A 21,203-nucleotide genomic window follows, 5' to 3' on the forward strand; every position below is an offset into this window, starting at 1 on the left:
TTCAGACTCAAAGCAACTCCCCTAAGACAACTTTTACCCTTCAAGCAATTCATCACGCTATTAAAAACAATAGCAAATTTTTAAAGAACGTTATTCTAAATTGGATCCATGATCCTTTCTAATTTGAGTATCATTTTCAAAAACATTCATTGGTAAATAGGTACTACCTAGTTGGGTATAAAGCAAGAACATCGATAATTAGAACGAAATTATTGCTTGAACTGTTGTTTTGTTGCATTGAACAACACTTTAGACAGTCATCATAATCATTCAAAAAATCCACGTGCGGTTGAATGAGATAAAAATGGGAGAAGAATAAAACAAGATTCAATCAATCAAGTGAAAGGTTTGCGATTGTGAATGATTTTAAAATTCGCCAGTACAGGATTTTAATATCTCAAACTGATCAACTCGCCTTTACAACATGAAGTAATAGAATTTCATTTGAATTGCACGAACCAGGCCCCTCGTTTTTTATGTCATACAATAAGTTATAACCTTTGATCCGTTACTAATCAGTTAAACATGTAATAATTATAGAGGGCTTTTTAAAATAAAAGGCTTTGTGTTGAAATTGTGACGTAATTTCTGATGATCAATGATACGAACGTAAATTGAAATAAAACTAAAATTAAGCGTACGGGAGGTTTTTCTTCAACAATACTCCATCTGAAATCGATCATAAATAATTCTCAAAAGTTACCTGACACTTGATGTAAGTTATCTGCAATCCAAATTATTGTTGTCCATACGAAAAGTACTTTATGCTGACTTCATGCAAGGCAAAGGCGGCCGGTTTTCATTGATATGACATGCTGAGATACTTCGGTTTCATTTTCCGAATAAAAAATGCATCAAAAATTGCAGGAAAATATCAATTTCAAGATGATAGGTACAATCGTGATAGAAGTCAAACACATCAAGCTGCACGTGATTCAGGACCTGATTTACAAAAAAAACAAAAGTAGTTCATTGAGGTGGAACTTCCATAAGGTCTTCTGAACTAATCAACTTACCAAAACGAATAGTAATTCCGTAGATATTCATGAATTGCGGTCAATATTTTAATTTTACCGTTACATAAAATTCCGAATCTCCAAAACTACTTGTTTACTTTCTAATCTAAACCAAAACAAAAAACATATGATCGTTTTCAAGGAAACCAACCGGTATCTATCATCGTTTTATGCCACGACGCTATTCTGGATAGTTCATACTTCTTTCTCTTCAATTTTTTTTTTTTAAATTATTTTAATTATTTTTGATTTTTGAAACTTGTTAAAAGTAAATTTAATTTTCATCATCATCATCTATGAAGGATAAAAGCACAGAAATAGCATTATAGGAATTTCTGTATTACATAATTCATATTATTTTGTATTTTTTAATTTAAAAAAAAAAACTAAAAAAGAGTTTCGTTACAGTTTACAGTTAACACTCCTGTTGGAATTTTTTTGCAACAATAATTCAAATCAAAAAAACAACTTTATCGCCTTATCGGTTATCCAGCCAGGCACTGGGCGAGTTTTTTTTATCTACTGAAGTAGTGCCATTTAGCCAATCAGAGACAACGTTCGCGATAAAGAATCACTTCACACATTTCTTCGAGTTCAATCGCTTCGACAACGCCATAAATTAATTATGTACGTATAAGTACATATTTGTGATATTTTTTTCAGCAGTAAGTTTAACTAAAAAATCAAGATCAAAATTATGAACGTTTTAAACTTTATTAGGTATAGTTGGATAAGCTGGAAGGCGTGGATCCGTCCATCACCTTCATCTAGAATTAGAAAATGAAAATTGAAAATACTTGTCTTGTAGATAATTAGTACCTTGTACATGTACAAATACAGATACAGCTTGTCCATATATTTCTAATTTTCTATTATTACGTAATGAAGTTTGTTGAATTATTTTCAATTCCAACGTACCGACATCGATGCCCAGTTCTTTTAATTGTAATTTGTAATTCGTATTTCAGCATGACCACAACAATCTGTACGTTTGGGATGCGAATTTACAGTTTCGATCGTTATTTGATGATTTCAGCTCTGACATCAATACTCCTTGTAAAATATATTACGAGTTCCTTGACTCATGTTCGAATAAGTTCTCAGAACTCTCCTACATATATTCTTAATTCATATTAAGACAGTACACTTGCTACTCTTGCAAGTTGCATCAGTTGCACAGAATAAAATATAGTAAAGACTTAAAGAGGATAGAATAGAAATAGAATGAATAATATGAAAAATGAAAAAATACGTAGAGAACAGGCAAACCTTTAAAGCATTAGCAACTGCTTCATCATTTATTTCCAAACAATCCATATTTATTATTTAAGTCATCAGAATTGAGAAAATTGAAAATGAGATTAGAGATTTACGATTTACCATAGTAAAGTCAAAGTGTTTATTTTGAAATGTTAACGCGAACACAATATGATACACGCAAAAAAAAAGAATTGAATTGCCCGACCATGATATCATGTTTACGTCATGAATGGCACTACTTCAGTAGATAAAAAAAACTCGCAGTTACGGGCGCATGCATTTTTTAAAAATTCTGTGATAAAAAAATTTTGTTTACGTTTCATGATGAACAGATAACATTATAACCTATTATAACATGGTTCAACTTCAAGTCTTTCGATTGGAAATTTAACATATATTTTGACTCTGTCGAAACCTTTCTAAAGGTTATTAAAGTCAATGATATCGTATATTTTTTTTACAATTATCTAATAATTATCTGAACTGTTTATTTTTACTCAATTGACAATACTCCTAAAAAAAATTGGTGGTGATCAATGATGGTTGCTTGTCGGACAACGCAGGAGTAACTATTTTTCGCCAGTACGTAACCTTATGATGTTGTTTAGTTTCTAGTATTGATATCTGGTCGCAGGTTAACGTTTAGCTTGGTATTTTTGTGAATTACGTAGCCTAATTATAATGTTTGCGCTGAGAAAGCAATTTAAAAATCGACTGTTGCAAGAAATTGCAAGGTAGCTAGTAGGTAATTTACGTATGAATTTTTAGAATAAATTATATTAACGTTACGTTTTGTTGATTTGTGTAGCAGGTCATCTTCATTCAGCACAAAAAGAGCACCAATGAACAGAAATTTTAGCACCGTTTTATCTGTAGCAGCTGGAGTTGGATTATTAGCTGGTACTACGGGCGTTTTATTGTATCATTATGTGCTTGGTAGACGATATGTATTCGTTCTTGAACAAGACATTAACAGGTTGCACTTGTCATTGGAGAATTTGCGATGCGAATTTGAAGATCTCAAGTAACTAAAATTTTCTCATATTTTAAATTATATGGCATAAGTCGTAAGTCGGAAATTATAACGATTTCTAGATGAATTTTCAGATAGTTCATTCTCAAAAAATCCATTTCTGCAACCTTGTCCTTGAACTTTAGCACGAAATAATGACGTGAAAGAACTGCCAATTTTGGATACATTACCATAATACGTCATAATCGTTTTGAAATTCGACCATTTCAATTAATCCACAGCGCAAGTTGAAAACAAATTGTACACTAAATTTGAAGAGATGGGGGATTCTTGAGTAGGTTGCACGTGTCTACTAACTTTTTTTTTTATCTGTAAAAGGAAGTACAGTCATGACTATTTTTCATTAGCTTCAAAAAATTAAAAAAATTGATTCGTATGTAATATACCACCTCAGAAACAGTCAGGTGAGAAAAAACATGAATTTTGAATTTTGATCAGCCTATAATACGCATAAATTGCTGCTAGGTTTCAAAAAATCGCTGATAAAACTTTGAATCACGACCTTGCCAATAAGGAACTGGAATTCTCGTAAAATTTAAAAGACATTAAATGTAACTTTTCAAATTAAATTCACTTTGAAACGTCACATGCTACGAATATGTACTTACCACGTGCGCTTGAACAGACACTTGAGATGGAATCGTTTTGTTGATCCTAATTAGAATTTAAAAAATTGTGAAAAGTTGAATAAATGAATTGACAATAGGAAATAGTGTTACAAAGTTTTCCGCATAATTTATTCTGTTTACTAACATGTCTCGATTGGCAAAGATTCAAATCCAGCCGCACCAACTTTTCTTAATTGTATACTATTTTTTTCTCGTACAATACGTTTTAATTATTTTGCCAAATGTGTAGCGAAGTGGTGATATTTATCATTATTTGTTTTGACATATTTACAGGAACTTGAAAGAGAAAGATGGAAAAAGCCGGAGGAGCAAACGTAATCTCAAGTTCAACGCTAGCAGTGGGAGCACAACTAGCTTCACCGATGCTAGTATGTATTCGGCGCTCGAAACGGATGATGAGTTTTGTGATATTTCCAATTCCGAAGACGAAAATACTCTAGTGCTTTCGAGGTAGGTTTCGTACATCCGTGTTTCGGTTGCAAATATTTATTATTTTATAAAACCTCATATTCGGTGAGTAACTTGAAAATATTACCAAATACCTGCTAAACATGCTATAATTTTTTTTAATCATTTTGCGCGTCAGACTGGATACTCTTGAGATGACACGATTTTACGTCAGTCGTAAATTGAAAAAAAAAAAAAAATAGTCTACAGGTCGATAACATTAGTAAATATGAATAACACGTGCAAAGTGACGTACTAGTCTTAGATAACTATTGAATGCTCCATGAATCCATATCAATGAAGGTAAAAGTGCTGCATTAATACCATTTACCATCAGGCTTTTTTTCGTTTTTTCATTTTAATTTAGTAAATATCGTGGGCTAAAAATAAAGTTCAAGGAAAATTGTATGATTTTTTTATGCTTATAATTAGAACACTTGGTAATATTTGTACACGCGATGTTTGGTGGCAGAGTAGTTTGTGACATATGTTCGCGTGGCCATTGTTGGTGGTACATTTTTTCGAGCTTTAGGGTTCTGAGATCGATTTATCGTTTTATTTTCGGTTGAAATTAAATTCGAGAAAGACCAAGCAATTTAAGTACGTTCGCTGATATTTGTTTGTATTTATTAAACGATTGTACCAGAGTAGATGCCTAATTTGGAGTTTCAATGAATTCCAGCTTTACTTAATAATTGCTTATTTAATGAATTACATGAAATATGCTATCCTTAGGTGTAAATAAATGCATTGTTTATACGTTTGAGAGTACTCAAAAAAAATGAATAAAATTGGTATAAAAATACTTGATCTACGCTCAAAATGAAAGCCATCAGACATCAGATAAAAATTCGTTGTATACTTGTATGTATCTAGCTATCTATCGAATTCGTTAAAAACGCCCGAAAAACTGAACCCAGTTGAACATGTGTGTCGTTCGCGGGAGAGAACAATAAAATAGATGTGCGAAAGAAGAAGGATCACCAGACTGAGGTGGAGAACGAAGGGTATGTTGGAAGAAAGCAGGTGAGAGATGTTGGAATGCAGGACGTTGAAGATTTTCGGAAGGGATGTTACGATATTACTCGCTCGAACAGTACAATAATGATGGGTTGATGGTAGTTTATTTATATTTTCATTCCCTCTATAATGAAAAAGAAGTATGGTTATTGGTGAGAATAAATATCGGTGCGGTGTCTTTATAATTTCATGTAATTTGTGAGTGTTCTACAGAATTTTTTCTCCTATCTATCGTGAGTAAACTTGTTACTTTTTTAGAATTATTTTTACATAGAAGATGAAAATTACTTCATAACAATAAATTACCACCTTTATCATCAGTCTGGTTTCAAATTTTATTCGTCATTTGTCTATTTTTTTTTTTTTTTTTTTTTTTTTCGCTTCTTCTTAGACACCTAAGCAAATTTATTATCTGCAGGTATATTATCGAGATTGTGGACAAATGTGAACCATGTATTATTTTATTTTTTTTAAAAATAGGGTAATCTCTGCACTTTTATAAAGTAGATATTGTAGTATTTTGCATGTGCCTAACTCACCAATTTGTGTTACTAGTAGATATAGGTAGTAGGTACTACCTACTTACCGAATTTATGCTCATAATTTTTCATCTTATTCCGGCGATTATGTCGATGACCAAAAAATTGAAGTACTAAGAAATAATTTTGATCGGACGGCGCAACGTTTTGAGAAGAACAATTTTGGATATGATGAGTCGTTTATTTATTTGCAAGGGTGCAAAAAAAAAACACGAAAAAATACTGTACAACGTGAATAAGTAAATATTTGATCAGATTACGTGAATGATGAAACAAAGAAGATACGAAACTGTATTTCATGATGCAGATTATTTTAACGAATTGGTATGATTTACCGGAAATTACGATCCGTAGTTATCTTCGAAACACGCGTGATGTTACATTCAAGACAGAGTATATGATCCGGAAACATCTGCCGAATAATCCCATATTTGTGATGTACATGTTAAACAGTCGGATTTCTAATGGATTTTGCCAATGAATCATCATCGTGAGCAATGTTTTTCGAATCTCTGGCGATATTTGATGCCAATCTGAGTTGTACATTGCGAACAAAAGATTTTCATTCTGTAACAGATACGATCGTGTGAGATATTTCTGTCAAGTTTACAAGAAACACGTCATCGTGAGATTTTTACGATGCATTAAAAACAATTAGAAATTATTACCAGATGGCTGAGAGATTCGGTGATGTTACAGCAGATGTAAAATTGTAATAATACTAATCCGAGAATCGCTATATTTTTCGAGAACACCGCTAAATCAAAGTCATCTAGCTGTAATCATGAAAGAAGAAAAAAAAACTTGAAAATGTGCCTGTAACATTTTAATTTCGAGTGAATTATTGTACCTATATTCTATTTACCCACAATACCCACATGAATTAAAACATGCAAAATTAAAATCAATCCATCCATGAACCAAAATAAACATGTATGAGCAGTCCACTCGACATAACCGGTTAAAGTTTTTGAATACCTGTGAATGCAGAAGAAAAAATATTCCAATGTAATGTTTTATTCAGATTTACAGATCATATACAGATGGTCAGTGTTGAAATGGAACACTTGAAGATGAATTTATTACTTGTACAGATATTGAAGACGTTCTATCATGGATCTAACTTCATTTTTTAACAATTCGTCACGCTGCTTCGACGTAATTTCTGAATGAAGTGGATTTTCTTGAAACATACTTTGAAATTTAATTTGAATTTGATCAATGTGAGCTTCCAAATTAGAAGTGATATATGCAATTAGCACTGTTGAGCATAGATAACAAAATGTGCCCGGTACCGTCAACCAAATATGAAACAAATTCTTGATAATAACTCCAAGACCGGAATTGACTTTCCAAAATGTAATCGAGTTCATTAATAGGAAAAAATTCGGATCATTCGGCCTGTTCTTGTCAGTTAAGAAAAAGCTTATCGCAGGAGCAGAGAAGATACTCGCCGTGACTGTGAGCAAAGCTTTCAATATAGGTTTGAATTTTTTCTGCATTATTCTTCTGGTGGAAGTGCTGATGATTGTTTCACCACTGAGGTTTCGTCGAAGCTCATTTATTAGGTACATCAATCTAGGTTTATTTATTCGAGTAATGTATTGCAGTACGTAATACGTGGATACTCCAACCAAATAACATGCAAGCAGAATTCGATCTCTACTTATTTGTGTATTGAGTAAAGCGTGAGACACGAAACCGATATAAATAAGTGCATTGATTGCTAATGCAATCAGTAAATAAGGTTCGTACTTCGCGTATTTCTTATTTGTTATTATTCCAGCGTTTAGAAGATACGCTTCGATGATGAAGTTAATGTCTAATCGAATCATTTAGCGTAAATCTGCGAAGTATAAACTAGTGTTGTGTTAAATGAGTCATACCTATTGCAATGTATTGTTTCAAAATATGGAAAATATTTTTACTTTTCGATTCTTCGCGTGAAAAAGCTAACGATGTGCTCGAAACGTTTCACAAATGCTTCCTGACTACTTCGTGATGATGAATTAATTTCACCACTAAATGGTGTCTCATTGTAGGTGCTTCTAAAACTAAAATGTGAATTAATTTCGATAAACCGTGTTTGTAGGTTCCGTGTGAGTCTTTCCCTTTGAGCAAACAAAGCGGTAGAAATTATTTAAATTTATTTCCAATTCCTGAAATCAATTTCCATATAAGACCTAAAAAAAACGTTGGTATGTTTTTGTTTTTCCATTTCGAATTGTCGGTAATTAAATGTTAATTATAATTTCAGGGGTAAATGAAAACTAGAATGTTTTTTGAATAAGTCATTTAATGTCGATTAGACGGCTAAATGAGATCTAACGTAGGTACCTATTAAAATATTGTAGTTCGAATGAAACGGTTTAAATGTCCCTAATTTCAAATGAAAAGTTTAAAATGAGGTTTTCTGTTATATTCTATGAAAGACTAGCAATTTTTCAAGTTGTAAATTAATAAATAAAATATTCAGATGCTTTCACGAAAACAAATTAGAAATGAAAATGCAAAACCTACCTCAAAATCTTCATGTTGATAGGCCGAATACTCAATTTAAATCCTATTGACCTAATAAAAATGTAGATATGTATGCTTGTAATTGAAAAATGTCGAATTAAAAAATTGAAATATATAAAGTCGAAATTCCCCCCTCCCTAATTTTTAAGTCCTCTTTTTGACATTTCTATTGAAATGGTAAATATACTTCAGCTTGAGAAGGCAAATAGGGAAGTCGCCACAGCTGATTTTATAAAACTAAAAATTAACAATTTTTGAAAAAAAAGCCTATATGTACTTAAACACCAAAAAAATGTAATGTTCAGATTATTTAAATGATGGTCGTTGAAATTCGAATTCTCTAATTAAGAGCGGATAAATTGAAAATATAAGCATAACTAGTTGCCTATCTTCAAAACTGAAGGGTCGACGCTGAAAATTTAGGAATTCACGTAATGAATGGATGGATAGCTGCACCAAAGGAAATTTTCAACATTTCCTCGCGAGTAATTTTTTTTACCATTTTGAAAAAGTAAAAAAATAAATAAATAAAAGAATAGAAAAGTGGTAATTATCATCACCTAAAGCGGATGGTAGAGCAGAGTTGTGAGGTAATAAAAATTTTCCCATCTATGCTATGGACATTTTTATGAAAGCATGGTTTAAAATAATTTTTCTCTTTTTTTTTTTTATCAAAATGTAAGTAATGTGAAGAAAATTATAGTTATCAATTCGCTGACGAGTAAAGGGTGGGAGTCAAAAAATACCAAGTATACCATCTACCAATGATATTTTGGAACTTCTCAATTTCTCATGGAAATCCGCAGTAGGTCTAGGTAGGTCTAGGTACTTCTTAAGAAGTTCAGCAGGGATTTACACAAAATTCGTATGAATCGTTCAAAAATTGCATAAATATGTATAATGTACATTATGATATTCCAGATGACTATTACTTTGGAAATAGTAATTTTTAGTCACTCATTAAAATATCAGAGAAGGAAGGGGGAGGGGACTTCTTTCGAACGCTACGTACAATGCCACAAAATCCAAAACAGGCTGCTGTATCACAAGTTTTTCCTTTTTGTTCTTGGGAAGGGGGGATGAAAGTAATTACATAACTGATTTTTTGTTTCAATTTTGTACACTTATTCAAAATTATTATTACATTTTTTAATTCGTAAAAGAGCTTCTTTGTATAGATATCGATAAAGTCCATTTTATGTGTCAAACGGTATTTCAAAACATTCAAGGTAAAATTTTAGTACGCCTACGTTTCATTTCAGCTGTTCGAAATCGCAGTCTGATTTTTATTTCGATAATTGTAATTGAGATTGAATAGTAATATTTGTGTAGGTGTTATGATTGCACGTTGTCGTTGTGTTTGCTGCGTTTAATTTTTCTTTTCGAATTTCATTTTGCGCTATTCTAAGTATACTTGGAAATTTTGAAACAACAATCCTAACCAGTTAACAGATCGATGACTTAATTTTTGTCAATTATTAGTCATCGTTATACTCGTATGTACTTACATTGACTATTGTCTTTACGCCATATTGTACAAGTTACCTATTCATTTACTTGAGCTAAATTATTGAGCGTTGATCATCATTTTTATCTTGGTAAACTGCTCCCCTCCATTTAATGAAGTTATTCCTGTAATTTAACTGATAACAAAGTATAGAGATATTATTATTGGCTTCGAGTATTTTTACACAGTTAGTTGATACGAGGTGGGGTTTTTTCGTATTTCATTATCACCGAATATTAAATTTGGTTAACAAGTTGGGACGATTGTTCTTGTATGCGCGTATGTGCGATTAAAATTTGTTTTTACCGTGCAAATCAGCGTTAAAATCTTTGGTAAGTTTGAAATTTTTATGCCAATGGAATCCTATCCAATCAGGATATACGGTGTTCAATTTTTCAATGACGTTTTTTTCTTCTTTTTTTTCACCATCGTCGTTATCAGGTGTTTGAGGCTTGTTGTGACAGTCTATATTGTTTAGTTAAGCAATGTGCACTTGTGGTGTGTGATTTAGCAACGTTTTTTCGTATTGTCAGGTAACATTACTTTGAAAGTTTTTTCTCGTGTGTGACAATCGTACACGTACACGTTACATGAATATTATACTTTGTAATTTTGGGTTTAAAAAAGTGTATTTCCCTATCAAGTTATGATTTTTATATCCATAATTTGTAGGTTTTGCATTACCTAACAGATCATCAGTATCTGGACCCACCACACTTTTATATGTAAATGATAATTCGCGAATAATTTAGCGCTTCGTGACGAATTATAAGTTCATCGCATTTTGATGCTTCTCAGTTTGAACCAATGAAAGAAAGAATGAAAAAATTGACCGAAGATGGAATTTTTTGAAGTCATGGAAGGATGAGTTTGTTTTTTTGTAGAAAATGTCAGTGAACTTTGAATGGTGATTTTTCTATTACATGAGAAATATGAATCATAAGAATTGCTTTATCAACTTATTAGAGCTAAATTGGTGAGCTAATGAAATGGGAGATTAGATGATACGTGATGAGGATAAGGAGGTGTTTTGTTAAATAGGTATGAATAACATGTTGTTATATGAAAATACTTGGGTGTGTTACGTGGTGCTTGGAAATTCAAGATTTTTCCTATAACGTTCTCGAATTATTGTCTGTTTTCCCCCTATCGTTGTGTAAATTATCTAGAAAGACAGAATAGTGGTGATCAAAACGATAAATAGGTAGGTGAGGTACCTACTACCTAGTACCTACCTAGAAATGTTTGGTTACAATTTGAATCATATTAATGGGGATTGATTTTACTCGTTGGTTCTTATGTAGATGTAGCCTATGTATTAAAAGCATAAACATGTATTCTTATAACCCTCTGTTCGTTATCGAATTTCAGCTTATCGAATAACCAGGAACATGCAATAGCTACAACCACTTCATAAAGTTCAAATTATTGCTTGCATTTCGTCTCGATAAGGATTCATTTGAAAGCTGATACATGATCATATCAGCTCTTAATGAATACATAAAGTTTCAAAAAAAAAATAGAGTTATCGGTTATTGCTTCTGCTTGTCATTTAATCAAATCAGATTAACATATTTACATGATATGTCATTCTTTTGAAGAGTATTTTTTTTAATTTTGAAATCTTTAGGAGAAAGTGTCTGTGTTTACTTTGTACGTCATTAATCATTATCATGCTCTTATCGCATGTTTCGCTAAATTTGTTTTATTGAGAAATGTACATTGAAGTTTCGCAAGCTAAAGATCCTCATACGTAGTTTCATACATAAGGTATAGGTAAACTACCTGTACCTACATAATTATGCACCTACAGGGTGCCCAGAAATATCGTGAACCCTTAAGAAAGTTTTTATTAAAAATATAGGTTGGCAATACGAAATAGATGCATATGAGTGGTGGAATGTTATCACCTCAGTCTAACAACCAATCATGCGCTATCATTATTATTATTCACTGTGATCAACCGAAACATTTAGCAGAAAACTTTTTTTTAGGGGTTCACGATATTTCTGGGCACCCTGTGGCCTGTACCTATGTGCCTACTACCTACCTATTTGCTACCTATCTTGATTCAATTTTATCGTAAATACTTTCACTGTTAAGGAGGGTCTATACTGAACTTGAACGTGAACTTGTTCCCGTAACTTGAGAATAAGACTGGTTTATACTGAATTTAATGTCCATCAACATAAAAGTTGCCTTTGTTTAATTTCTAGGGTTAAGTTTAATGTTACGGTTAAATTCAGTACAGCCCCTCCTTTATTTTTAAATTACCATTTCCAATTCCAATATAATTATACAAATTTTTTTTTGCAAAAGCTTCAAGTATGTACTGATTTTGAAGGAATAATACTTCTCTGTTCTGAAGTAATGCTGAGTTTTCTTTCATTACCTGCGTCTATTAAAATTGCAGTTATTATAGGTAGGTAGGTTTAATAGTATTTTGTGATTTATTTTTACGAAAGTCCTGCTATTAAAAGTTTATAGTACATTACACTACTAGATTAATCAACTGAGTGATTATGATTATGAACGAGTGCGAAGTTACGGCGCGAGCTGAAGGCGAGCGATAAAAGTGCGGTCATGAGAGCGTATTGAGTATAGGTAAATTGGAAGGATCTTTTATGTATTATGAAGTTTAACAAAGGCATGGCGGCGTGAGAAGGAGGAGGAGGAGGAGATGGAGAAAAAGAAACAGGAAGAGGATGCATTGACCAAAGAAAGTTTACATTCTTACCACCTCATAAATATGAGTTATTTCAACCAACAGTTTTTTGCTTGGTCTCGTCGAATTTCAAAAAAATGAAAAATAAATTCCGAACTCACTCCAATCTACATATGTATTACGATTAGATTTTAAATTCTTCTCTTCGCCAATTTCAATATTATTTTTTGCCCCTTCGTACCTAGACCTACAATCTACATGCGTTGAATAAACGTGGCTGCTCTTTGTTGTGTGGCAGTTTACGAGTATTATCACTTTTTCGATAATACTCGTAGGTATGTATGCAATGTACTTTGTAGCCGTCATGTCATATACCTGCCTACCTTCTTAGCACTTTCAACTTGAACATATACTACGTGGTTTTCTTCTATACCTCTACCTTCTCGATAATTTTCTTAACCGTGGGGACTAAAAACTGTAAGTTTGTTTCCTTCATTTTTTTTCAGCTCTCTTACGAGACAATGATAATATTTACAGTATTACCAGTTACCACCACACCCCGTATTATTTGAAATTTAATTTTACTACGTGATGTCAATAACTTCATAACTCGATTAACCGTCAAATAACTGATCTGCTCTCTACATATAAAAGTATAATTAAATTAGCAAACCTATTTATCCTCCTTCTTTCAAATCTTTGAAAAAAATGCTCTCGTGAGTCGTGATTCGTGAACTAGAAATTGAAAATCGCGCCAAAGGCTCCAAAATGGCCAGAAATGGTGAAATTTGGTTCAAGGGAGTTGTTAGTAGTTTCAAAACTCATTTCCATCCGTCAAAAATGGTCAATTTTAAAATTTCCGAAAATTCGCCAAAAATTGAAAAATCAATTTGGACACCTGAAATTTTGCCAATAGTAATGTCAGACCGTGCACTTTCCAAAATCCATGGTCTCATACAAATCCCCTTGTTATTATTTGTGAAAAGGGGGGGGGGTTGAAAGAAAACGTCATGAATGTCGATAAAGTTTACTTTTTCTCACTCTTATTGAAATTATTACCTATACCCCAAAATACGTGTCGACCTAATCGTGAGAACAAGATCTAGAAAGGTGATTCTCATAGTTCCAGCTGTCCAATTGCTTAGCAGTGAAAAAGTAGTGTTTTTTGTAATTCTGACTAACAATGAGTGTTTTGGGGGAAAAACTGAAAAATGCGATTTTTCTCATGAAAATAGCGTCGTTTTATGCTTCTTGAATCCCACACTTTCCAAAGCTTCTGCCTCACTTTGCTCCGGTCAATTCTCTTTTCTACTTGTATTCGAGAATTCAAATTTCTAAAAAATTATCGTTGCTATTGGAAGAAGTTCAGAGCTGAAAAAAATGAACTTTTCTCATCAATAATGATTTTGAATGGTTTTTGGTGAAATGATTACATACTTAGAAAATTACTCTTTGTATTAGGAAAATGTCAAGCACCAGCAAAATCAACTTCTCGCATAAAAAATAATGCTATTGCTATTCAAATTTCCGATTAGTAAATTTTTAATAACTTTCTCCTTCGCTTTACTAGGGCCAATTTTCTTTTCTTGTTCAAAATTGAAATTTACAAAAAATTACTATTCACAATTGAAATCTGCCAAAGCCAACAAAATCAACATTTGATATTAAAAAAAATGTTGTTAATTGCGATATTTATTTCTTGAATTTGTGTACACTTTGGAGAGTTTTTGCTCTCGCTTCGTTCGGTGTTCATGATTGCTTTGAAATGGAAAGATGTCACATCGATGTTCAAAGGTGACATTCTATGAATGACGCGAAAAAAGTTGTTGAAAATTATGGATGGTTGTGTAAAATTGTCTGGAAATGTTTTCTAAACGGTAAGTAGTGGTGTGTTTGAGGGGAAATGATTGAATTTGAATGGTACATAATATTTACTGATCTTACCTATTTGTACATCGTTATGTTCGTATAGTGTCCAATAATAAATAATAGACTCGAAACGAACCAAAAAAAATCTGAAAAAAATTGAAGGAGGGAAATTATTTGAATGGCTTTTGTATTGCGAGTTGAGTGAAAAAGTACATGATTTTTGTTTTAGAAATTCTTGTAGAACTCTGCTGCTTGACGAAGGTGAGATTCCTTTATGAATGAAGACATTGACGAGTGAGAATAAATTTTCATTTCGTATGTTATGATTCAGATTCATGTTCGCAATTCAAAATTTTCTTCTCGTGATGTACGTATTCACTGATGATCGTACGAATGAAACTTATTCATGTTGTTTTTAATTCTGTTGAATTAAATGTTGGTAATTTAAAAATTGATTGATTTGTTTACGCCACAAATAAACACGAATAAACCTTGCTGCTTCATTCAGCTGGGTTGGGACTTGCCAGCTTACATGCACTGTACATACTTATACTGTAAGTACGTAAACCTATAAAGAAAATATTATTGTTGCGTTTGATTTCACTACTTTACTCAAATATATTACAGGAACGTGTTCGTTTACGCGTGCAAATGCTCGTAAAATGATGAAATTTTGAAATTACGATTTATTTACGAAGTATGCCTAAAAGGCATTGTGTAATGTGTATGTTTCGATAGTTGAAACTGTTGTATATTTTTTTAGGCCTGCCTAGAACAGTACTATATCGTAGCACACTAGTAATATCGAAAAATCCCTTGTTTTCTTTGTACAAAGGTAACCCCACGTTGAGTAATGTTTTGTGCGTAGGTATCGATATCAACGTACCTACTTAACGTATTACACATACGAAATAAAAATGGAAATGGAGTAGGCGGTTTAAAATTGATTATTTTTACGTATACGTTAGTAGTATACGCCGTACGGAATTTTCCTTATTTGCAGAAACTTATTAAGGTTATTCGAAATGGCTGTAGGTTCTTCCTCCTTCATCGTATCGTACATATGCAAAAAATCCTCGTACGATGTTGGCGTCGGCGTCGTTGTCATCGAAATTTGGGCGTCGCGTCGCGTCGCATCACATCGTGTTATAGGTAAATAGAGCGACCTTGAACCCAGGTGGAATTCATGTATTTACTGGACGATTGTTCAAAAACCAGTTTATGCAGTGTGCACTGTTTCATGCTTATGGATTTGAAGGAAGATTAGGAATATCGAGCGGTACATAGACCGAAGATAACAACTAAGCTATAAACTTACAGCTTAGGCTAGCTGGTACTGGCAGTCATGTTGGTGTCGTTGAGTTGAGATTCAATAGAGAACTTGTTCCATTAGGTCATTTTCATTTCACGCGAACACATGTGTTGTTAGTGAGACATCGAAGTCGCCTCATCGCGTGTACGAAACACTTTGCAAATTGAATCCGCGTGTGAATATTGTTAATAAAGGAAGTAAAAAATAACGTTTGAAAAAAAGGGTAAGTTTTTTATTCGTACGTACGTACGTACGTGCTTTATCTAGGCTTACTTACCTACCTACGTTTTGCACCCACGTGTTCGTTCTTACTTCGTGAGTCAACAGACTCAAAGAACCCCGAGTATAAAAACGAAAAGACATCGAATGATTCGACGTACCTACCTATTCGTAAATTAACGCATTATTCGTCGATTTCTTTGTATATTACGGCTCTTGTATAGGTTACGTGCCCCAGACGATTTATTAAAAAGGATGTACAAATTAATATCTACTCGTATGTTTTATGAAGATGTACGAAAAGGAAATCGTTGATAATTTTCTTGCTTTGATGATAGCAAAGATCGTAATATACCTAATGCTAGTACATTCTTACAAGAATACCTACGATTAAGATTTAGTATATTTTTCTAAGGAAGTGTCATTTAAGAAGAAGAAAAAAATGTCTACGTTCTGCGATTCGAATAAACCGTTTTGCTTTAATACGTATCTACTTACTTTACTTATTGCTTAACAAGTCGTATTATGAATCACTGTCGTACATCTGTGTGGTGGTTCTTGTTCTTAATCAGCATGTTAAACATGGGTATAATCGTATATATATTGTATACAATGTTCATAAGCTACTGGTTCGTATGGTCGTGAATTAGCTACACTTTTTACCTTATTGTTTTTTTTTTTGCTGCGCGAATTTTCGTAGAGTTACCTACCTTGTCGTTGTGTTGTTTTTTTTCTCTCAGCGAAAATGAATTTTTTGCATTTTAATCGGTGTAAGATGTGGATTCTAACTTGCGGTTTAATTTTGTGTTGTAGTTTTCCTACTCCTGTCACCATGGCTAGTGAAAATCAAACGATCGTGATTAGCGACGAAATCAAAAAATTATCCGTGTCCGGTGATGCTGAAAATCAAAATGCTCCTTTTGCCGATATCGATAAGTTATTGGAAGGCGACGATGAAAATAAAACTAAAGCGTACCAGTTACTAGAAGAATTAGTTGTAAAAGTGAGTTCTACGAAGTACTTTATTTACCTACTTACACAGTATCTCTGGTTTTTTTTTCAAATATGTAGAAACATGTTGCTATTTAAGCGTGGCAAGTCCTTGAAAAATGTGTAAAAATGTAGAAAGATCTTTAGGGTGTTGAAACGAAACGTACTGACGTAGGTGCTTTAAGGTATATCCGCTATTTTTCTGAATTTCTGCACTGGAATTTCTTTTAAAAAATTAAGAAAATGGACCAAAAAAATATGAATTGACAAATGGCAATGTAACATTAGGGTGGATTGTGAAAGAAAAATGATGACCAAATTCAGTGTAGACCTTCATTTTAAGTGGTAAGTTACTCAAAAAAAAATCTTTAGCTCTGGAGATGCTCCCGGAAAGGAGATATGGATTCTCGAAGTAGGGACATTTTTGGAAAAATCGTTTTTTCGCTGTAGCCTCTATCAAATCTGTTTCAGGGAAAAGGGCCCAGTCTCAAAAGATACATATGTAGTACTCGTATTTGAAATTCTGCTTCGACCTAGACCATTGCCATCGGTTTACGTTAAAAATTTGCAACTCGCTTTTTTTGGGTAAATTCGTGTTTTTGAAAATTTTTTTCTTCTGAAATATTCCACAGTAATGAAGCTAAAACATATTGCAAATTTCAAAAATTCCGAAAAAATTCGATAATTTTTTTCTCCATTTAATTTTTTATTTTGTACCTACCTAATGATTTTCTTTCTTTAAATAAAATGTTTCATGACTCTATCAGCGATTGGTTTTTTGGGGAGAAACAGAGTTCTACGAAAAATATGATAAGAAACAAAATGGTGGAGCATGAAATTTCCCAATAGTGACTTTCTGTTCATTTTGTTCCAGAAAGGCTTTGTTTTTGAAATATTTTGTGCTAAAGTTAAAAAGTTCAATTCAAAATGATTGTTCATTTCGCAAAGTTCAATTTTTTTTCTTTCGATCTTTTCGATTTAAAAAATCATTTTTTATGAGAAACTAAGGATCCTACAGAAAAAAAATAATGATGTGAAGTTTGATTTTCTTAGGCGGCTTTGCTGTTCTAAAATTTATGGTACCTTTGAACCTATACTTATTACCAGTATCATGTTTTGAAAGATCTTGTAAAAAAAAAAAATCGATGCTGCAATAATATCGAAAGTTTTCGATGATGATTTCAAGGTATAGGGCCATATTTCTGTGAAATAGTTTGTTTTTCTTATTTGACGAATTTTACTTTTAAAAGCCAGGATCAGTTTGAAAATTTCAGTTTTTTCATTTTTTGTATGTCGACTCTACGTTGGAATCGTAATATTGCAAAAATTTGACATTTTTCTCAAAATTGTTTTTACGACTAGGAAAAATGAGGGGATGAAACAAAAAAGTTTTTTTTTGAAATACCGAACTAAAAAAAACTTTTTTAAGAAAAAAAAATCTGTGAGTGAAAATAATGTATTGAAATACTAAAATATTTAATTAGTATATCGGAATGATCTCCTGTCCCTTTCGAGAAAAAATCCTTCAAAAATTAGGGAAAGTGCGTAGGTTTAAAGAACCGAACATACATAGGCCCTATTTTTATCACTAACGAAAATCATAAATTTTCCAAAAGATCTTATAAATTTTAAAAGTTTATGGAAAAATACAGAAATTGATGAGAAATTTTAGGCACATATTCCACTAGGTATTTGATTTTTGAAATAATTATGCTATGTCGATTTAAATGAAAGTTCATATTAAAAATGTGAATGTGTTGAAATTTCATCCATCAGACGATCCTAGGATTTCAAAAATTAAACAGAAATTTGAATCGTGGTAGACGTTCGATGCGACACCTTTTGTGCTTTGATCCGAGATAGAATTTAATTTTTCTCGAAATTGACATTAAACTTTGACCGATACGAAATCGTTTCTAATTTTGAAACATTTGGATGAGAGACATATACCAGCAGCCTCTCTCTTCCTTGCTTAGTCATTAGGGGATTTACTCAATGAGGAATTCAAAATACGATTGACACGTAAAACCTTTGAAGCGTTTCATTACTAAGGTTAACAATACGTGATTGTTTGATTTTTCAAATTAACTCATTCGTCGACTAGTCGACACGTGTAAAATGAAATAATCGAACAATTACGTCATCAAATTGAAGTCGATAAAAGTGTATTAGTCAAAGTGTAATTGATCTTGTACGAAGTGTGTTGGTATTTAAAGGATGTAAACACGATTTTATCTTTGATTAATTTCCAAAATAGGCTTCCTACCGACGGAAACTGAAGTATATTTCAATCGATATTTTTTCAATTTCTCAATCGAATGCCAATTTTTCCTATTTGAGAAACAGTTAAGCTAATCTGTATTTGGAAAACGCCTAAAAAAATTTCTTCCTCCGCTCTCAATTTTATTGTATTCTTTAATTGAAATCTGATGGGGAAAAAATCTAGAATTGCCTAGTTTTTGCCTAATTCTGAAATTCAATCGAATTAGTAAAATTTTGTCAGCAGTGAACAATTTTTTGCTTGCTCTAAAAATTATAATTATTTTTAGCAGTATAATTGTCATCTTATCGTTTCCTTTTCTCTTCGCCTTTTTTCGATAAATTTTATTCGAAATTCTGATGTATTCTTGAATGTGAGAATTGAAAAAAATCGTCCAAGTGCTGATGCCTCCCTCCATTTATAAGTAACATGTTTTTTCTCTTGAAACGTTACCAGAAAAAATAAATAAATAGGAAAAAATCGTCAACAGAGTTGGTATGTCTTTTAGATCGTTGAATGTTGTTTTCAACTCATCCTTTCGTTAGATGATATTTTTCAAAATAAGAACAAATACGCGCGTCTGAAAGTATTTGCCAATTATTATTACTTACCTATTTTACTTACGGTTTATTTTTAAATTCGTAGAATAATGCGGATAGCGAAGTTCTATGGCGTATGGCCAGAGCCTCTCATGCCCTCAGTACTATAGCCGAAGCTAAAGGCGACTCGGATAAAAAACAACAGTATATTAATCAAGGTAAATACCTGGTATAATTTTAAATTACATTGTACCTACTTAGTTATCTTACCGATCCAATTTTTATTCTGAAACATTTTCGCATCTTGTTTACAGGTATCGAATACGGTCAACGAGCTTTAGATGGTAATTCCAAAAACGCTAATGCTCATAAATGGTACGGAATATGTGTCGGTGCCCGAGGACAATTTTCCGACACGAAAACTAAAATTAAAGATGGCACTGTGTTCAAAGAACATATTGAAGAAGCCATCAAACTTAATCCCGGTGATCCAGCTTTATATAATTTGTTAGGCAGATTCGAATTCGAAGTGAGTATCGATGCTTTTCTAACGTTGTCGAATAAGTTGCATAACCGATTCGCCGTAAATATGCAACAGCGTGTACTGCGCTTATGACTAATGATTGTCGTTTTGTGTCACTAGGTATCTCAATTATCTATGATGGAACGTAAAGTAGCCAGTTGGTTGTTCGCCGAAGTACCCAAAGGTACGGTGGAAAATGCTATCGCCGATTTTCAAAAGACTGAGGAGTTAAATCCAAAACCGTGGAAAGAAAATAGATTATTATTAGGGAAATGTTATATTGCCCAGAAACAATACGATGTTGCCGTGAAATGGTTAGACAAAGCTTTAGAAGTTCCAGCTATCACTTCCGAGGTTTGCTTTCTCCCATTTTAACGAAAAGTGATAAGAATTCAAAATGCGAGTTTGTAACGTTTGTTTTTTTTTCTTCAAATTTTAGGAGAAGAAATTCGACGAAGAAATCAAAAAGTTGATTAAAAAGTATGAATCTTATAGAAAGTCGTAATCGTGCCGGTGTTCAAATATAATATTTCTAGTTCGTCGTTTAAACTTTCAACTGATATTGACAACTATATCGGATACCAGGGTATTAGAAATTTATACGCAAATTTTTGCCATCCAGTATGATGAATTCGATGGCACAAGTTATTTTTAACGTTACCTCGAGAATGTAATATGTATTATTGTATAATATTAAATTATCTTGCCTAAATTTTGTATCGGGTTTTTCTAAATTATAGGTGTTATGCGATGTTTTTCTTTTTAATTTTTGTCATTTTTGTAAAACACTGTTTTATTTTCTCTCTCTTTTTTTTCTTTCCTTCTTTTTCTTGCAATAAATCGCTCCGTACCGGA

The 21,203-nt window shown here is 32.5% G+C and overlaps 3 protein-coding genes across 5 annotated transcripts in view; 1 reads left to right on the top strand and 2 right to left on the bottom strand.

Moving 5' to 3' along the window:
* The window catches only part of Root (ciliary rootlet coiled-coil, rootletin), a 45,580-nt gene extending 44,409 nt beyond the window's left edge, over positions 1 to 1,171 (bottom strand). The window contains exons 1-2 of the mRNA XM_065358174.1: positions 1,017 to 1,171; positions 704 to 942 (exon numbers count right to left, since the gene is read on the bottom strand). The gene's annotated coding sequence lies outside the window, so the exon portion shown is untranslated. The remainder of the gene's footprint in view (positions 1 to 703; positions 943 to 1,016) is intronic.
* A 1,484-nt stretch (positions 1,172 to 2,655) lies between these two features.
* LOC135841587 (regulator of microtubule dynamics protein 1-like) lies at positions 2,656 to 21,203 on the top strand. Of its 3 annotated transcripts, none has more exons than XM_065358606.1 (8): positions 2,656 to 2,858; positions 3,085 to 3,300; positions 4,212 to 4,388; positions 16,850 to 17,039; positions 19,932 to 20,043; positions 20,140 to 20,354; positions 20,469 to 20,702; positions 20,788 to 21,203. In XM_065358606.1, exons 2-8 carry the CDS (start codon positions 3,119 to 3,121, stop codon positions 20,851 to 20,853), a joined length of 1,176 nt encoding a protein of 391 aa, XP_065214678.1. In that variant the 5' UTR covers positions 2,656 to 2,858; positions 3,085 to 3,118; the 3' UTR covers positions 20,854 to 21,203. The 3 variants fall into 3 exon arrangements, with proteins under 3 accessions (XP_065214678.1, XP_065214677.1, XP_065214679.1); XM_065358605.1 differs by lacking the exon at positions 2,656 to 2,858 and adding an exon at positions 2,865 to 3,010; XM_065358607.1 differs by lacking the exons at positions 2,656 to 2,858; positions 3,085 to 3,300; positions 4,212 to 4,388 and adding an exon at positions 16,531 to 16,665.
* Positions 6,179 to 8,084, bottom strand: LOC135841589 (uncharacterized). Its single transcript, XM_065358608.1, has 4 exons — positions 7,031 to 8,084; positions 6,823 to 6,922; positions 6,613 to 6,720; positions 6,179 to 6,511 (listed from the first exon to the last, which is right to left on the bottom strand). Exons 1-4 carry the CDS (start codon positions 7,777 to 7,779, stop codon positions 6,299 to 6,301), a joined length of 1,170 nt encoding a protein of 389 aa, XP_065214680.1. The 5' UTR covers positions 7,780 to 8,084; the 3' UTR covers positions 6,179 to 6,298.

This window comes from Planococcus citri, chromosome 3, assembly GCF_950023065.1.
Source record: "Planococcus citri chromosome 3, ihPlaCitr1.1, whole genome shotgun sequence".
Taxonomy (NCBI): Eukaryota; Metazoa; Arthropoda; class Insecta; order Hemiptera; family Pseudococcidae; genus Planococcus; species Planococcus citri.

Coding starts and splice junctions, on each gene's coding strand:
- LOC135841587 (XM_065358605.1), top strand. CDS start 2,958: ATGTTTGCGCTGAGAAAGCAATTTAAAAATCGACTGTTGCAAGAAATT. Junction 3,301..4,211: donor TGCGAATTTGAAGATCTCAA/GTAACTAAAATT, acceptor ACATATTTACAG/GAACTTGAAAGAGAAAGATG. Junction 20,355..20,468: donor TAGGCAGATTCGAATTCGAA/GTGAGTATCGAT, acceptor TTGTGTCACTAG/GTATCTCAATTATCTATGAT.
- LOC135841589 (XM_065358608.1), bottom strand. CDS start 7,779: ATGATTCGATTAGACATTAACTTCATCATCGAAGCGTATCTTCTAAAC. Junction 6,923..7,030: donor CGTCTTCAATATCTGTACAA/GTAATAAATTCA, acceptor CTGCATTCACAG/GTATTCAAAAACTTTAACCG. Junction 6,512..6,612: donor CCGAATCTCTCAGCCATCTG/GTAATAATTTCT, acceptor TATCTGTTACAG/AATGAAAATCTTTTGTTCGC.